The 19,104-nt window shown below is 33.3% G+C and overlaps 3 protein-coding genes across 3 annotated transcripts in view; all 3 read left to right on the top strand.

The window, feature by feature from the left end:
• LOC132699254 (calbindin-32) overlaps nt 1-19,104 on the top strand; it is a 369,234-nt gene that overhangs the window by 132,976 nt on the left and 217,154 nt on the right. The gene's annotated exons all lie outside the window — the stretch shown is intronic.
• Nucleotides 3-3,688, top strand: LOC132699308 (uncharacterized). The gene is made up of 2 exons (XM_060665951.1): nt 3-417; nt 3,316-3,688. Exons 1-2 carry the CDS (start codon nt 373-375, stop codon nt 3,673-3,675), a joined length of 405 nt encoding a protein of 134 aa, XP_060521934.1. The 5' UTR covers nt 3-372; the 3' UTR covers nt 3,676-3,688.
• On the top strand, nt 8,078-18,544 carry LOC132699273 (uncharacterized). The gene is made up of 2 exons (XM_060665909.1): nt 8,078-8,232; nt 12,445-18,544. The coding sequence occupies exons 1-2, from the start codon at nt 8,185-8,187 to the stop codon at nt 12,844-12,846; spliced, it is 450 nt and encodes a 149-aa protein (XP_060521892.1). The 5' UTR covers nt 8,078-8,184; the 3' UTR covers nt 12,847-18,544.

Genomic DNA, 19,104 nt, shown 5'->3' with positions numbered 1-19,104 from the left:
TGAGGGAAGAGTATGCCAAAGCTCACGTAAATGGAACATACGGTTAGCGAATTTCATTAAAACGTTGGTGGAACATGACGCTGCCGCGGTGCTTCAAAAATGGTATAATTGTTTAACGAATTTCGGCATTGACATCACAATTCTATTATTAAATTCGGGCTCGGTAAAAATACGCTTTTGTGTCAAATGGGGAGCGGATACGCTAACTACTTACTATTTCCCTTATCGACGATGTTATTGTCAAAGATCATTAAATAGAGGAGAATAAAATGGGAAGCTAATGGACTATTTTATTCAGATAATATACAAAGTTGCGCCATATCATACCTAACCATTATAGTTCGCGTTTTGCTGTATATAAACTGCTGAAAAATGAAAATTTTGTTGGCCGTTGCGTATCTGATGGCCTCAGTGTACGTAAGTATATTGAATTTTTCATGAGCCTGCAGCAAGTTGGGATGACATGCAATGGTTCAATTTTTTTCATCTTTAGAGCTCACGTACAGCCAAATTTATATAAAATTAATCAGCGGCGACACAATAGCTACGAGTTTCAAAGAAAACAAAATAAAAGGAACAAAGAATCGAGTAAATTTTAAGGGCCATTTCCGGCGTTGATTCGGATTCAGTCTAACGAGGTTTTTCGCTCCACCTGACAGTGTCTTGTGGCAATTTGCTTTGTGCAGGTATAGGTTTACTTTCGACAGGGACTGGGAAACCGAAATCAGGGATCTCGCAACGATTGGAATGATTTTTACATTTTTTCATTTTCAAAAATTCCTAAATTCCAGTGAAGTAAAAAATGGCATTTACAAATCTTGCGTTGGATTTTTTATATAAGTCAAACTTGCTGAGGTTTCGCCAATCATCGTGTTCTCTTCTTCAGAGCTTAATTGAAACCGACTCTCAATCTACTCTGTAGGTGTTTATCTATTGGTGGAGTGGGGCGTAACTAAAGGAGGGATATGAGCATTGTCTCTCCAGATTGGTGAAAGGTAGAGACCTGAGTCGCGGAGTTGCTAGAATAATTCAAAAACCAATCAACCATATCAAATCACTCACTATCTCAAATCCATAGGTTGCTTCTAACCCGTTGGAAATTACAGTAATTGAACTAAATCGTATGCACACTGAATTAATTGTTTTCCAACTCCAGTATTGCTTTCAGTTCTGTTTTCATTGCGAAACAATCATTCCAATAGTTCTTGGTTATTATACGTAAGAACCCTTTGTTCTAATATTCCAATAACTCTTTAGTTCTCTATATCATTACATATTCTCTAAACGATGCTTAATAGCTGTGGCCTAAAGAATACCTACAATCGGAGAGACATATTTGCAACAATAGCTAAATATGTTTTGATTTGCTTAACATTCAGTCTAAGCTTTTTAATATCTATTAGGTTTTCTGGAACCTTATTGTTAGTTCATGGGCACATTTAATAAATACAATTTATCTAGTATAATGCATTAACCATCATTATAGTTACATTAGATTTTGGTGTTTCATTCGCCTTAGTATTTTGACATACTAAGGCGCCGCAATATATAGATATATTAGACACTAAAGAAGATGCGGGGCGATGAAAATTTAAATTTAATTCTAAATACTGAGAAAGATTTTAGGTATTTTACATGGTCTTTACGAATTGCGAATATTTAACAATAACAATAGGAATAAAAACAAAAATCTCATATCAAATTTTATGCAAATATGCAAATACAAGAATACCCTTAGAAGCAATTGTAAAATGTACCTTTCCATCAAGTATTTATAAAAAAATCAGAAGTATTACATTGAGCATTGAGTCAAATGGGTAATAGTCATGTCAAAAAACCCAAAACTGCCAATTTTTAATATCATAGTACAAAAACTTTCTCTATTAATAAGAAAATTCACGTTAAAGGGCTCCAATTTAGACCCCCTTCTTTATGAATCCCTCTGTATATTTTCGACATTAATTTTCATTAGTTCAATCAGTGTAATAATCATATACGAGAATTAATAATACTTAGACTTATCCAAGTTACAAGAGATACAAAATAGTATATTATGCGGTGCAGTAAACGGCATTTCAAAAATTTTACCAAAAATATCCGATTGCTCCCAAATCCGTGCGGTAAAATTCCGGAAATACCCGGAGTGGCTCGCATTCATGAGAAATGAAACTGACGTGGTAAAGTGACGCTTTCCGCACGCTAGATCGGCAGGTAATTAGGTATTTTACAGACGGGAGTAGAAAAAAAAATTACATGTTACTCTAAAAAGAAATTAAATCAATAAATCCAAGAACGAAAAAGAGAAATATATAGCAATATTTAATATAATTTTTTTGTAATGTAAATCTCTGGAATTCAAATTGTTTGAACTACCGTCCCTCAAAAAAGTCCCCATACACTAAATGTTTTTTTTTATTTACATGAAAGCGTTTAATATTTTTGAGTATTAATTTGAAAACTTATTCCATAATAACTAAATAACCAACACCTCAAACTGACGGTTCATTAACGAACAAACCCATTGTTAGTTAATTGTTATAATATTATTTTAATAGTACTGCATCTAGAGATTTGCAAAGTAGGTACATTTTAGATTTTTATTTTATTTTAATAAAACAAATGTGGCATGAGCCAAAAAGACACCACCCTGTGTAAGCTGAGGCGCATCTGTCTGTGATTGAGTAGTGCATCAACTCCTTGGTATCGGTATTGGTATTAAAGGGGGGCGCCCTCGCGGGCGTCCAAGCACTTTGGCCACCAGATGGGCCCGTTGTGCCCCGAGGCCGCTGTAGAGGGCGTCCAGAATGCCGCCCGTCCTATAGAAGGTCAGCAACTCCTTTAGCCCAATACCGTGCACTGAGTCCGGATCGATCAGGGCCGTTCCGAAGACTCCTTAGTCTGTATTTAAATTTTCGTCGCCATACCTGGACCAGTAGCGTCACAACAAAATTTTATATTGGGCAATCAATATGAAAAAAAAAAAAACATAACTTCCAATTTCTGCCTAATTTGAATGGGAATTTCTTAAGAAAATGACCTTTATTTTAATCAAGGATTCGAAAAATATCGAAATATATTGGAAGTTCCTTTTAAAATAAAAAAGTTGATGACTGCCGGGACACTTTTGAGACACCTTAATATCAATAAAATTATAATATTTCTAATTTTAAGAGTCCAAGAAACTTTTGGACGAAACTTTCTTTCGTATCTCCTATGGGTTTCCAGATCGCATAGTGGATCGTTTTATTTGACACAAGATGTACCTTTAAAATATCCCCTGATACTTACCTGAAACTATCCCCTTTTGTTGTTTAGGCCGAAACTTTAACCCCAGAGGAACTGTCGAAATTTAAAAAGATCCGCGAACAATGCATGCAAGAAACTGCGGTGGACCCGGCCCTCGTAAAGAAAATGCAGCAACACCAGTTCGACGAGAAATTAAAGGACTTCTTATTCTGTACTTACAAACGCCTCGGCTATCAGAACGAAGCGGGAGAGATACAAGGCGAAAACGTGAAAGCGCTAATCGCAAGGAAATTCAACAAAGAACTGGCCGACCAAGCAGAGATGTTGTGCTTTAAGATGAAAAACACACCTCAAGACACCGCTCTTGCAGTATCTAAATGTCTTTGCGAGCACGCCCCCAAAGACGCCAACTTTGATGATTTGTTCTAGCAATAAAACTGTGTCACCTACGATTTCGAATAAATAGATTGTGTATTTTGTGTGGTTTCTTTTATTCGTTGCAAAACATTACGTCGGTTATCAATTTAATTTACGAGTATCCTCTTAAGAGCAGTTTCGATAGAAAATTGGATTAGATTGGTTGGCGTTGTCATTTATGACCAATTACCATATTACCCCATTATTTCTATGTGTCGTAGTATAGGAAACTGAATGACACTTTAATTACAGGGTACCATTGCTTAGTTTTAGCTATTATTAATTAATCTCGAAATTTACACCAAGGAAATGGAACAAGATGTCAATTTTTCAAAGGAGCTTCTACCGCAATACTATTTACCCAACTTCTGGATCAAACTTTCTGACGTTTCGAAAATCATTCTGGTTTCTTCTTCAAAGCTTACCTGCTTATATATTGTTTGAGGGGCATTACCCTAGACTGTAGAAGCGTCTTTGAAAAATTAACAAACCTTTATGGAGGGGAAGAGCGAAAATTTCGAAGGTCACCGCCTGGGAATGACTAATTTTCCTAAAATATTGTATCATCTCAAAACCTCATCTGCTTATAATATTCTTCGTAAATCTAGTTTTCTTTTACTTCGAGAAAAATTCATCAGACTCGTAAAGAAATAGACTAAACATCTGTTTCTAAAATTTGAAATTAATTCCATCTTGTCCCCATCTTTCAAACATTATTCATGACAAAAACCGAAAATCTTCCTCCTCCTCTCACCTACCAATGTACCCTCCGATTCTCAAACTGGGACATATTCTCTATCCACCTTCTATACAGAGGCTTCTTCTTACAGAGAAAAGTGATACTTTCGTAATTGATTCCTTTAATTACACTGAACAATTAAAAACCATTACATTAGTCTCGACTCAGCTTCTCTCTTTACTAGTCCGTATTCCTGAAGCCCTCAGTATTCTTGAGATATATTAAAATGCGAGAATCTGGAACCAAAGCTTCTCATCTTAATGAAAAATGCTTGCCTAGAACATATTTTTCTTGTAACGGTCAAATTTATGAATGAACGTCTGTCGGAAACAGCTATGGGCTTTCCACCAGTCATCGCGAATATATTCTGGATAATACATTTGATTTTTGGCCTCATGGTTTTACCATTGAACTACAAACTAATAACAATCTCCCATCCTTATCAAATCAGACCCAACACGGCGTCATTCTCTTTATAGAAAACCTACGTACACAGACCGATATCTTAATGCACTGTAGCATCACCATCCGGACTAAAAATTAGCGGTTATGAACTCTATTTACAACCCTTGTCACTAAACAAAGAATTAAAGCGATTTACATTTGCTCATCGTTTTGACATTAGAGATATTCCATCACAAAATACACCTTATAACAACCTTTCAAAGGTATTGAATCTGAAAGCAACCATTGTCCTTCCTGACGGTCAAAACATTACTGATCACATATTAAAAGCTCTTAAGAAATAATAAAATCAAAACGAGATTTACCGCATGTCCAAAAATAACATACACATGCATTGGAGAGGCTGGAATATTAACTGGACTCAAAGAGTATGAAAGAACCTTAAGACTACTACAAATAAACTCATCAGCAGTTGCCGATTACGATCATGGAATCGGTCACCAAATCTTATTCGATAAATTCTTGCAAATCTATAAGCACCCGTGACTCAGATCTTTCATCAGGGCATCAGTTATCATTTAGCTCCGCGTCCCTCAAACAATATATAAGCAGGAGGAAGATTTAGAGTATCTTCGTTATTATTGTAGACAGTTTTCGTTTTCGCGAGAGTGTACTTTTTCCTGAAAGTTGACGCTAACAATATTTTCATAATCTTTTTAGTTTTTAAGATAGAGATATTACAGAAATTGTCAAAACTGTGAAAAAGTTTACAGCATCAGTTTTGTAGCATAAAGCATCAATGTAACAAATCACCAAAAAAACTGCATTGTTAAAAATAAGAAACAAAATTTTTAAGGTAATGTTCAAATTGACTTCCATTTTCTCTAATTTGAAATTTACCCATTTTTATGGTGCGGTGAATAGTGTTAAAAAGAATCATTGGTCTCATTCGCACATGTCGAACGGCTAAGACTATGATGTTTCATATGAGTTATGACTATGCACTTGTAGCTAAACAGCATTATGTTGGACCAACGGGCTAACAGTTCTGGAATAACTTCCTCAACAGGTATCTAGGTATCTACGTGCTATCAGACTTCCTTAAAAAATACTATAAACAAAGCCCTGTCGAACATTAAAAGCTGATACCCACTACGCCACTTCCCGATAATGCAATGAGAAAAATCATTTGTATCACCTGTCAAATCAATAATTAGCATCGATGGATGACACTTATACTGCTTCAAGATCATCTTACATTTTCTCTACATGAGGTTGTCCTCGTGTTGTCCTTGTTGTCCTTGTGGTGCTTCTGCATATCCGAAAACATCTATCTCTTTTCTTTCCCTGCCCATTTTGTTGTATGTTTTATTACGCTACTGAGCAAATTATCAGTGATGAACAAAGCATTCTTTTAAACGAGCAAATATTTCAAAAAAAGGTTGCTTTGCATAGAGCTTACTTAATTCCGAAGCTGCTATAGAATTTTCATTACTCTTTATAAAGTACATCATATTTTTCATCATATTCATAAGCTGCTGGTATTAAAAGACATCTATATTATAGACTGTAGACTACAGACAATAGCAATAGCCAACCATTAAATTGTACGCTTAATTTTTGGAAATTATTGTTTCTTTACATCCTTTAATGTCACGTCAAGAGGTAAAATCATCTAACAAGTCTTAAATTTCATGTCTTAGGAATTGCAAATATCGTGCGCCAGTTAAGGCACCATAAAAAAAAACAGGTCCACTAGTTAGGGAAATTATTTCTCTCGTCATGTTTATCTAACAGTCAATTACAATATCGAACCGATAGTCAGATAAATATGTACAGACTTTCAGAATTTTTAGTAATGCCGACTTGATGAATAGAAGCATAGCCACCTAAGAAATATTTTGTCTTTTTAAACACGAATTTACTTACCTATTTTTTTCCTTAAAGTAAGCTTGTTTTTTAACGGATTTTGAACATTTTGGTTTCAACATGTTGCAAAAAAATACCTGTTTGAAAAAGTTTTTGTTCCCACTTTATGATGCTCCTAGCCTCCTGGACAATTTTCGAAAGTTACATAAGAATTTAAAAAACAAAAATAAGAGAAAAACCATCCTATTCTAGGTGGTCATTCAAAATTCGAAGACGCTTAAACCGGAAGTGCAACATGTGTACATATCGCGAAAAAATTGGACATTCAGCCTATATTAACCCTTCCAAATTTTAAATTGCTATCTCAAACCGTTTAAAAGTTATAGAGTGTCAACACTTTCTTGTGTCGTCCGGTACATATTTGTGAAAACGGAAAAATGTTTTGGGTTATAAATATACACGGTGCTATATTTAATGGGTCCGATAACTTTTTCAGAAAAGTTATATAAGAAACAGTTCTTTAATTTTTGTGTATTATTTGAAGTGTAACTCAATTACATGAAGAGTGGTCAAATAAAGTTACTTTGCACCGTTATTCGTGAATGTCTTCGGGATTGAGGTAATGTTTTAAAGGTTTTTGTAAAGTCGCATATTTAATTTTGAAACATTTTTCCTGGTAACATTATTTAAAAAATTATACTTTTTCTGAGACAGTATATAAAATTTTTATCAAATACGCGGAATTGCGATGTTTCGCAAAATATTGCTTCTTTTATATTTTCAAAATCAAACACACTGTATATTTTTGCATTTTCGTATGGCCCTTTAAAATACTTCACAGCCACGTAGGATATAAATTATAAATTCTTGAATATTATTTTAAGTTAAAAGCAAATATATATCGGGGATTTCATCAAGAGTATAATATACAGGCTGCTCCACTAAAATTTATAACTTTTATCTGTAGGTGATTTCATCAAAACATATATAAAAATATATCTTGCACATAGTTTACTATCTTTTGAACAACTTACGTATTTGACGTTTTTTTCGCGAAAGTTAAATAAAAAAGTATATTATAAATGATCGGCCAGTATGTAATACCTAATTTTTAAAAATAAAAATATTTCCCTTTTACTCGAGCCCGGGTGTTATTAGCTGTATGCGATGAAAAACTGAACTTTAAAATGGCATCAACGTCAAGTAATGAAAGCCTCTTAAGTATTCCTTAAGTCACCCGGTAGTCCTTTATGAAGCGGACATTAATTCTGTTGCTAGTTCAAGCAGAATGCAAACAACAAATTTTTGACGTATCGCTGGTCACGGCCAACTGCGTCCGATTCGTAATTATTTTGTTCTACACGTACCGCTTGCTGATGCATCGCATTAAGCACGACTACGTGGGAATACTAGACTGCAATTTCAGTCTTATGTTACGGAGCACGTCATTTTATTTGCGCTTTAACATAAAGCGATTGAATTTGTAGAATTCAAACATTCGAAGCAGTATGCAACGCGTTCTATTGGTTTTGTGCAGCATATTTGTCCCAGTTTTGGTAAGCAGGTAGTCGTGAAAATATTTGTTCTCGTAACAACAAATTTTTGCTCGTTTACATAGTAAATAGTCCGAGAGCCGGTGTTCATTTCATATTACATTAGATATTGTTGTGAACCTCGGTATATGGCCATAATGGCTATAGTTGGCCCTTGCAAAGCTGCAGGTTCTACAGTGACAACATTGAATTTTCGAATGGAACATATTGCATTTTCGAGTTCTGCATAAAAATTTATAGAACTTCCACTCATTGTAGCTACACTTATCTGCCATCTTGTTTGTTTGTTTTTAAAACCCCGCTTGGATGAAGTGTGATATTTTGCAGTAAAAATTATTGAATTAACACTGTCGCAGGTGATAATAAATGTACTTAAAAACTGTGCATGTGATATTGACAATATCTTATACAGGGGACGCCATTGACTAGGCCAACAAATTATCTACAAATAATTATACCTACTTCTCATTGTTTTTGCAGAAATGAAAGATAATCAATACTTCTATTTTAAAGAAAATTTTCTTCGAACCTGTTAAATTTAGTACGATACATGTCATATTTATTGTTTTAAAAATAAGAACACTACATAACGTTTTAAATATTGAAATTGCTACGCCACTGGCATACATTTTTGCATTAATTAACCGAATATTATCGGGAACCACCGAAAGCAAAATATACGTGTAAGTGTGGTTTTTTCGGCCAAGAAGGAGAGATCTTCCAAAAATAAACAGACTTAAGCATTGTTTGAGACTTTGTTAATTAGTTTAGATTTTTTAATTCAGTTTTTGTTTTTTTACTAATAAAAATAATATTTAAATAAACCGAGATTTTTATTTACTAATTCATTTAATATTGGTAAAAATGCTTGCGCGATATAGGAAAATACTCATAACATTTAAATTTATTAACCTGTGTTATTTTTTCAAGTCTGCAAACTTCACGTCATTCAAACTCCAGACACCTTTTCTTTTAATTTCAATGAATTGACATTCCTGCATGGCGGGTTAGAATAAAAGCCAGCCATGTAATGGTCGTAAGCGCGTCTAACACGTAATTTGTGACAATAGAGAATATCTTTAATTTCTTCGAAAACGGTAAGAGATGCATATAGGAATGCCCGTAATCCTTTTGTAGATAATTTACTGGCTTAGTCAATGGAATAATTTCGGCTATAATAATGAATAATTCGTTTTTACACCTGAATATTACACTTTGAAAGCGGAATGTCGAATTGGAAAATGCAATAAAACCTTATAGTTGTGACAGTGTGACCATCTTGTTGACCTGTCCCAGATTAACGTTACGTACGTATCTTTTCAAAGATTATTGTGCTATACAATGAGGGAGGATACCTATTAGTGACAGTTTTGTGGAATAAACAGTTACTAAAATAATAATAAATCTTCTATTTCACACATTTAACTAAGCAATGTGGTTATCACAAAGTTTCTTGGATACTTTTACAAACCTTCTTTCTAAATCAAATTTGCTGATGTTTCTATAATCATTCAGTTGACTTCTGCAGAGCTGAACTGACATTTGCCTGCATTGTACTCTGCACCTGCTTATACAAGGTGTTCAATATAAGATGATGATGTACGAGATTTCAGGATAGTAGGCTTTGGTATTGCTATTCAATTTTAAGTGTGGGCAAGTGGACAAGAAAAGAGTCAATAAGATTAAAGACAGAAGAGGATCTAGAAAAGAAGTCTGTAAAATTTTCATACATACCTTTCAGGGTTCTTTACTTCTTCAACACACAAAAAATGAAGAACATATACAGAATTTTACAAACAAATTAGAGTAAGTGTTGAAATAATCCGCCATTTTGTTGCAAGTCTAACATACATCTTCCCCACACTGCTTCACAGAATTGTCTTAACATTTGCAGAATGATATTGATAACGTCTTCTTCAACAGCATATCTTAATTCTTCAACCTTTCCTAAGATCTAGTATATACTTGATTTTTGAGATGACCTCATACAAAGAAATTAAATTCTACATTTAAAAAATTCTTTATAATCTCTGCATTGTGTAGCGGTGCGCCATCTTGTTGGAACAACATTTATTGCAGAACCGCTGGCGGAAGGTTGACAAAATCTTCTGTTGTTGGTACAAGGCTTAAATATCTCTATATAACTAACTAGGCAAAAGAACTTTTAAGGAAAAGTTTGGTATCTCGTTATTTATCTGAATAAACCACAAGGACAACGCCATTCTTCTAATATGGAGGAAAGATGTCGAGGTGTCTCAACTATGCATTGCAAGACCAAATTTTCTTGATTTTCATCGGGATGTTTTTACCTTAGTAAAGGTCAGTGTGAAGGTTGTGTTTGAGACGCCTAAACATAGCTCTAGCCGGTTGACATGTGTCTGGATATTTATTTAAATAAATTTCTTCAAATCATATATGAAAAATAATCCCCTTTAAAACTCACAATTTATCAACTTCACCTGGAATCATCTGGAATACGTTGCCATGGCCAAGTTGCAAAATGAACTCAGCGATATCAAAGCCTATTAGCCTGAAATCTTATATTTGTTATTTTTTCGGATTGATCTTGACCAAACATAAATGTATAACACATGATTGAAAAGCATTTTTGTAGAGGATTTTGAAAATGTACAAATTTAATATGGCGCCGATAAGAAAACAAACGTTGACTTCGGCCGTACGCAACATAGTACAGCCTAAAATTTTTTGATCCCATTCTTAGTATCGCGTCTTCTTTGACTTAATATTCAGTGTACTACTTACTGTACACTCTGTAAGTTTTTTAATATAACTATTTATTTTTGTAATATACATCGCCGCGTAAATGATGGAACCCCCTTTCATTTTTTACCCTTCTGTATAGGACGGTGAAATGCAAAATATAAGTAGATGCCTATTTACAGCATTTTTCACGTTCATTAGTCAGTTTTTGCTAGGCAGCAGATGTTTCATTACTTTTCTATTACTTAACCTCAGCTTAAATTTAAAAAATGAATAGTTTATCAACTATTTTTTTTAAATAGAATTCGCATCTTGTGCATTCCGACAATAAGAGCGTCTGTCAATATACTTGTTCCTCATATTATGTAAAATTTCTGGGGAAATTACATACATTTCATTGAATTATATTTCGAACTATGTTTTTGAGATCTTCATCTGAATTTGGTTTTGTAAGATAAATTTCACTTTTTCCAACCCACCTGTTAGGAAAATTAGCATTTAACCATTTGATATTGATAAGTGAAAGTAATATAACATAGCTTGATATTCTCTAATGCTACAATAATAATAATTATTATTTGTATTTAAATTCAATTGTAATTAAAAATGCATTTACTTAACTTGTTGTCCTGCAAAAACTGACTAATGAAATATTTTTAAAACTGGTAGGTGAGGGTCCCCTAGAGCAAGGAGACCCACCTCAAAAATTAACTAAATTTTTATTTTCGTTACTATAATTATAAATTTGTTAAAATGGGTTATTTGTACTTTATTGCGTAATACCAGGAATGGACTTCTTAAAAATTAAAAAAAAAAAGCTGTTGCATATTATTATAACCGAATAATAATTAATTTATTGAAAGTGTTATTTTTTGGATAATTCTATGGATTTAGCCTAAAGCCAGAGCCAATACCCAGCAATAACCAATTTTTTAATCGATAGAAAAATAGCTACGAGCTAGTGACCTTTTTTTTAATAAATACTTTTTTAGAAATATGAGTGGGTGGGACGACCAGAAGCTTCGCCAAAATTTGGGTAAATTTAGTTAAAGTTTGTCAAAAATAAATCGACTTGATGGTTAAAAGCCACAAAAAATAATAATAAGCGCCTGACCCTACCCATCCATATGCAAATAGACCGTGAAAGAGCGTCTTATCACTAAAAAAATACTTTAAATGATTCCCTGGTGTCATTTTGACATTTTGAGATATTGTGTTTATGTCAAAAATTAGACGTATCAACTATATACGTGCGTGTGAAATTTCACATGCAAGGGTACAAAAAATAAAAGGGATGTCCCATCATTTATTCGGGCACTGTATAAAAGCGGGCCCATTATTGAACCCTGAAGGTGGGGCTGTTGATTTATTAATTTAATTTGTTCCAAAACACGCTTATTCATGCTTATTTGCAAAATAAGTTGTTCAATGTTACTTTTATGTTGTATTTTTGGTGCAGTTGCAGTGCTGATCATCAATAATTGATCTCCACAGGACTACGAAGCCGAAAATATTGAGAAATTTAACCGGTTCCACGCGGCGTACCTCAAATGCCAAGAGTCTCCCGAGACCTCTATTGACGAGGACTTTCTGTGCGACGTTGTGATTAACCAGGAAGTACCCGCCGAAGTGCCGGAAAGTGCGCCAAACTTTCTACTGTGTTTGGCGAAACTTCTTCAACTTCAAGACGAAGACGGAAACCTCAACTCCGCCCTAATTAGGGAGAGAATCGAACATCACCAAAAGGATCCGAACAGAGTGGCTAAATTAATGGATACGTGCATTGTCCAAAAAGACACTCCTCAATATACCACGATATTTATGATCGACTGTTTATCGAGGGAGGCGGCGAAAGTCGGACTCACGAATGTCGACGCCATGTTGGAAGTACTTTGAAATGTGTCCCTATGTGTTCCTCTTCTATGACTGACCAAGTTATCACAAGGCCAGCCACTTCGGTTTTGTAAAGTGGCGGGAGCAAATGGCGAAATTCTATAAAACCGTTTACGGTAATTTGCTGTTATTAATTAATAATCGATTGATTATTAATTTAAATTAAGTGCATTTTGACGACAGTGACGACTGATACGGGCAAGACTGACTTTTTTCAGAGACGTTTTTGTAGGTTTCAATTTTCGTAGCTAAATTTGTTTCCGGTTTTAGTAATACGATATGTTCTATTTAATGATTTTAAAGTTACATTGTAAAATAATTACATGAAACAAAAAGACTTTCGGAACCTACTGTGATAATTGTCAGATATCCCAATTTTTAATATACTTGCTATCCTAGTATTAAAGCCTAAAACGGAAAACAGACAAGTAGTATTAAGTATCTTTGGTAAAATTTTGCTAAGAAAAAACTACACATATGAGATAGTGTATTCATAAACACAACATTTTTTTTTTCATAAAGATATAGCTCGAATTTTTGTTCTAGATTTGGAGTTAATATTAATATTCACTTAAATTATACTTACGTTGCGACTTAATATGGTATTTCGTGACTTACCTAATTTTATTAGGTCCCATAAAGGTGACCTAAATTTTCGTGTCAGCAAAACCCAAATCGTGTTTTCACATTTTATAGGTTTGTCGGTAAAAATGTAAATATTATTAGGTCACACAATTTAACCTTACATTTGAGCATAATATGTAAGTACTCGTAACCTTAAAATGGACTTAATATTGTTTAGCTCTGAGGTTCGGATCTGGTTTTTGATCAAGTTGTAATAAAATTGTAAATAAAAAAACGCGAATCAGTAAAAATAACAATGTTGATAATCTGTGCAAAGATAAGACCCGACACACTGAATATATCAATATGCAATTTTTTAACTCATTTGTTTCGTTCTTATAAGATGAACTTTAGTTTCATATTTAATTAACGTGGGAAAAATTATTTTTTCACTAAAATTAAATTTACCTATAATGTTCGCGATTTTTTACAAAAAAACCAATATAAATTGTTAAAGTTGAGTCTTTAGGCTTTCGAAAACTGTACAACAAAGTATGATTATCATTAAAAGAAGATTAATTACAGCCATTTAAAAATTACTAAATTTTGAACTTTTCAGAAATAGCTTCTAATAATTTTTTATCTACATAATTCCGCAAAATTTGTATCCTAATTAATAGTAAGCGTTTTATTTCTATGGATATCAAATTTTAAAATGGTTGTCAGTACGTAGTGTAGGTGGCAGCACTAATTCTATTAGATCATACGATACAGTTGTCAAATTATCAGTGTCTGCAACACATGTATTAAGAAATTATTGTGTATTGTCATTCTTTAAAAAGAGAGCGGGAACTTTTGAAGAAAAAAAAAACTCAGAAATAAAAAATTAAGGAGCATACATTTTTTGAGAATTTGTTCGATATGTCTAATCAGAACTCAGCACATTCTTTAACAGAAGCTCATTCTAAATATTTAAATGGAGAATGGAAAACGTCAAATCGACATAGCATTTTTTTTCTGCAAACATAGAAGTTTCGACAGAGACTCTAATGAAGATTTAGGTGAAGAACCAAACAACGATTACACAGGTAGTTATAATATGATTGATTCTACAAATAAATTCTGTATTCTACAAATTCTAATTTATAAATTGTTTTTAGGTTTGAGTCAAAGTTTGATTGAAATATTCATCTTCCAAAATCAATTTTTGCTATCAAAAAAAGATATAGTGTTCTGCTGTTAGCTGTTATAGAATACACGCAAATCCAATTAGACATTGCAAATGCTGCTCTTGAAAAATTGCAACTGCATCTTTGGTGGTTTTCAGAACACTTGATTAGTTTTTTTTATGAAAGAATAACAGTAGACATTAAATTATAAACGGTAAGCGCTATTAAGCATAAAAAAAAGTGATAACAGAAACAAAATAAAATTAGAGGTGAGGAATATGATCTGGATACACTAGTTCAAGAAGACCTAAGTGATTTTATTAGTGTGGAGTCTCTTTTTCTTTTTGATCAGCTTCAATTGCCCTGTGGTTTCTTTGATGTTTATCCAGATTTGTGAGAAAAAAGTCAAGATTTCATTGAATGTAAAAAAATTGTGAAGAGTTTAAAAGTCGTCAGCGATGTAGCAGAGCGAGGTGTAGCTCTGATTGCTGCTTACAGTCGTTGCTTAGCGAGAAACGAAGAGCAAAAACAATTTTTACTCCAATTAGTTCAATATCACAGGCAAAAATTCCCGAATTTTAATAAAATAACACTGAGTAATGAAAAGTAAATTAAATTAATATCCTACCTAAAAGGCGTATTTTTCTTAACTGTTATATTGTATCATTATCATTAATAATAAGCTAATCATTAAAATGGATGTTTGATTTTTTTGTTGGATACTTAATATAAGCTAATATATAAAAAATTGTAATCGATGATTGCATGTAATAATACATATCATTCATTTTTTCAATTATCATCAAGAGTTCTGCCACCCACACTACGTACTGACAACCATTTTTGAAATTTGTAATCCATAAAAATAATAATACTGACCATTCCCTCATTGAAAATAATGACATTTAAATACTTCTGAACATTTTAAATTCCTTCTCTTATGCAGAATTGAAATTATCAATTTTTTGAAATTCATTTTTCTAATCAGGGTTAGTTAGGAAAAAAATTTTGAGAAATTATGTAGATAAGTAATAATTAGGAGCTATTTGAGAAAATTTCATAATTTAGTAATTTTTAAATAACTGTAATTAATCTTCTTTTAATGATAATCATACTTTGTTATACGGTCTTGGAAAGCTTAAAGACTTAACTTTAATAATATAAATCAGTTTTTTTGTAAAAAATCGTGAACATTAAACGTAAATTTAATTTTAGCTTCATTATCACACTCATAACACGTTTGAAAACCTGCGGAAAACCTTTTTTAACTGCTCCAAGTTTATGAAAATCCATTCAGTCATTTTGAAGTTACCGATATTTCTTTCTGTTTTAATTTAAGACATAGAGTGAAATGGATCCAACAAAAAAGAATTTAATTTGACTCAGCTTAAGAACGGTATCCTTTCTAAGTATCATTAATATAACGAAATTCTGCAAGAAACTGCTTTTAATATTCAATATGGCAATTAAGGCCATTTCAGAACTTTAAAAATGATTTCCGCCATTATTTTTTCAAATTTTTAGAAACATTCTTTTCCCCAATACCGCGTTGCCCTCACTGGGACACCCACAATATATCGGTAAAATAACCGGCGATGTCCAGATCTGGCAACATTGTCTCAGCTCGTCACGATATTTTCATTGCATTAAAACGAAAACAAAGCTATCTCCCTAGATTATATATCTAAAGACTAATTTGGAACCGCTGTAAAAATATCGGGTTATATAATTTATTTTTGTGGTTAACAGTCCGAAACGTGTAATCTAATTACGTCGATACACAAACCGCGAAGCCACAAAGCACTGATCGTTCATGGAAAATGGACATAAAAATAGCGATAATAGAAACATTCTATTGCCCCAGCGAAACTCGAAACTGACCGGGGATTTTTATAGTTACCGGGAAATTAATTTCTACAGCAATAACACTTACAAGTTTGATAATGTGTGACCGTTCCGATATAACCGGAACCATGTTAATATCAGTTTCTTAATTCGCTTTTTTTTGGGTTGCGAAGATTTTTTTTTAAGCAGAATTTATAAAAATCCTTGCCAAAAAAGCGTATGGTGGTAGGTTGGTACTACGGGGCTTGCCTAAGCACACTTATCAATATCAGATATTCACTCAAGCAATTTAGTTTAATTATTCCAAAGGGGCCAAATGAATTTGGCACTATGGTGTTCATTAAAGCTGGATATTTTCACCAACATTGGCAAGCACATATATATTCTCCCACTGTTCCCCAGCAAAGACTGAATCTGAGTAGAATGTAAGGAGAAGAATGCAATGAACAAATTATTCGAAAGATTACCAAAATATTCAGAAAAGCAGCAACAAAAGTCACAGGAAGCACAAATTGAACAACCAAAAGCAAAGAAAGGATGCCTATGGAAATAATAACACTAATAAAAACACGAGCGACGATAACTATACTCAACTCGAAAAATAAATGGAGCATGAAATAAAAAAAGCAAAAAAGAAAGCTTATCTCAACTCAACTCGAGATTGTTAAATATATCAGTAATGACAAAAAGATGCTCACGGTCTACAGATAACAGAACACGACAAAGAGAAAACTTGGGAACAATACATAAAATCATTGTTTACTGACAACAGAGAAGATAGGAAGAACCCAATTCGGAAATCTTAAAATACAGTGGAATTCCTGAAAATCCTAAACGATGAAAATTTGACTTAAATAACTATACTGTTTAACCAAATGTATAGGGAAGCAAAAGTTCCAAAGCTCAAATCGGTGTCTGTGTCTCTGCCAAAGAAGAAGAGTCCTCAATTAGCGAGCCATTCCCTTAAAATAATCTTGCAAGTAAAACAAAACAAACTCTTTAAAAGATGTGAACACCAATTGGTTAACACCCAACTTGGTTTTAGAGGCGGAATGGGAACCAGGGAGGCTCTATAGGAAATGACGGTCCTACTTTTGACCAATGGCAGCACGCAAGATTTATAGACCACTTAAATCACATCAAAAATCACTACGTGACATTAGCCTTATAAGGAACATATATTACTATCAATGAGCTACAGTAAAAAGAGATGATGATGAAACCAATGAAGTCGCTATACAGAAAGGCTTTATACCGAAAACTCACTGCAACAAAAATGAGGGTATGAAAATCGGAGGCCAGGTTAAAAATAACAAGATTTGCGGACGATACGGCTATTTAGGCAGAAAGAATAGACGACTTACAACATTTGCTGGGACAGGGACAACAAAGCAACGTTAAACAAACAAAATACATAGTCGTATGAAAAAATCAAATGGTTCACATACGACTGGTTCAGAAAGGAAATGTAGAACGAGTCAAAAATTATAAATATCTAGGTGCCACAATCAGCTCAAAATTAAACAAATACTAGAAGTGAAAATTGAAATTGCTAGAAAAGGGTTCATAGTTCAAACGTGTGGTCGCCAACCTTAGTTAGAAGACGGCATGTAAGAAAAGAAGAGTTGTGTACATCTTAGTTTTTCCTTGACATCACTTTCGAAGCGTGGATCTGAGAATACTTCCTTCCAGGTTTTGACCAATGTAGTAGCCCCCCCTTCTATTTTTTTTTTTAAATCGAAAGGGTGCTCGAAAGAAACACTTTATCTGATTACGCTATAGTATGGTGGTTTCATGGATAATAATTCTAATGCATCTAAATCTGTAATTAAAAACCTGGGTTTACATATCGAAGAAGACCTACAAAAAGCTCACATCAAAATGCAATTTCGGAATCGAGTGTGGGACTTCTTAGCCCTGTAATTGTTGTATAACAGTTGCAGATAGCAAACGTATAAAAAAAATATAAAATTCTCAGAGAATTTGTCACAAAATTAAGGAAAACTATGCGACAAAGATGGTTACTTCATTCACTTTCTTTGTAACTGAAAAATCTCTACTATATCTATATAATAAAATAAGTTTTAGAATTTATATCTACAACCTCAATATTAGCAACAAATATAAAAAATGTTAAGAGCGTTCATTTTCATTTGCAATAGCGAACTCCATTAATAGATATACCCAATTCCTAAGCTGGTGCTTATACAGCTTTAAAAGATATGTTAATTTTGTATAAATATATAAATTTTACATAATTTATTCTTATTCCCCTTGGCAAATAATATAATTTTGATGCCTACTTTATAGCCAAGGTTAGCTGAGCAGATATTCTATTCATAATACTAATTTCTCGATGATTTCCAATTACTGTTTAATAAACTAACATTGATACACTTGAGCTGAAAAAACACCATAGAGAGTGCGGGATTTTTCTCGCCATAGCCCATTGAAAAGGCTTTAATTCAGCTTAAAAATGAAGCTCTCGCTATACGGTAGATGGCGTGATGATAACGTAACACGAGAGGAAGCACTGCGACATCGAATACTAATATGAGAAAAAATAAATCCAAGATTCTAGCTTGAAGTTTCAGAATTCAATTCGATTCTTTAAAAGATGTTTTGGTTTTCAGCTTTCAATTTAGTTTTTATTGAGCTACGCTGCCGGCACTTGCCCATTGTG

The sequence above is a fragment of the Cylas formicarius genome, unplaced genomic scaffold, assembly GCF_029955315.1.
Source record: "Cylas formicarius isolate icCylForm1 unplaced genomic scaffold, icCylForm1.1 PGA_scaffold_10__41_contigs__length_53128322, whole genome shotgun sequence".
NCBI lineage: Eukaryota > Metazoa > Arthropoda > Insecta > Coleoptera > Brentidae > Cylas > Cylas formicarius.
The sequence above is the reverse complement of the archived record's forward strand: the minus strand, read 5'-3'. Positions and strand labels throughout refer to the sequence as shown.

What these genes read in the sequence shown, in the direction of transcription:
- LOC132699273 (XM_060665909.1), top strand. Translation starts at nt 8,185, where the DNA reads ATGCAACGCGTTCTATTGGTTTTGTGCAGCATATTTGTCCCAGTTTTG. An exon ending in GCATATTTGTCCCAGTTTTG is followed by an intron (nt 8,233 to 12,444) that starts GTAAGCAGGTAG and finishes TGATCTCCACAG; the next exon opens with GACTACGAAGCCGAAAATAT.
- LOC132699308 (XM_060665951.1), top strand. Translation starts at nt 373, where the DNA reads ATGAAAATTTTGTTGGCCGTTGCGTATCTGATGGCCTCAGTGTAC. An exon ending in ATCTGATGGCCTCAGTGTAC is followed by an intron (nt 418 to 3,315) that starts GTAAGTATATTG and finishes TTTGTTGTTTAG; the next exon opens with GCCGAAACTTTAACCCCAGA.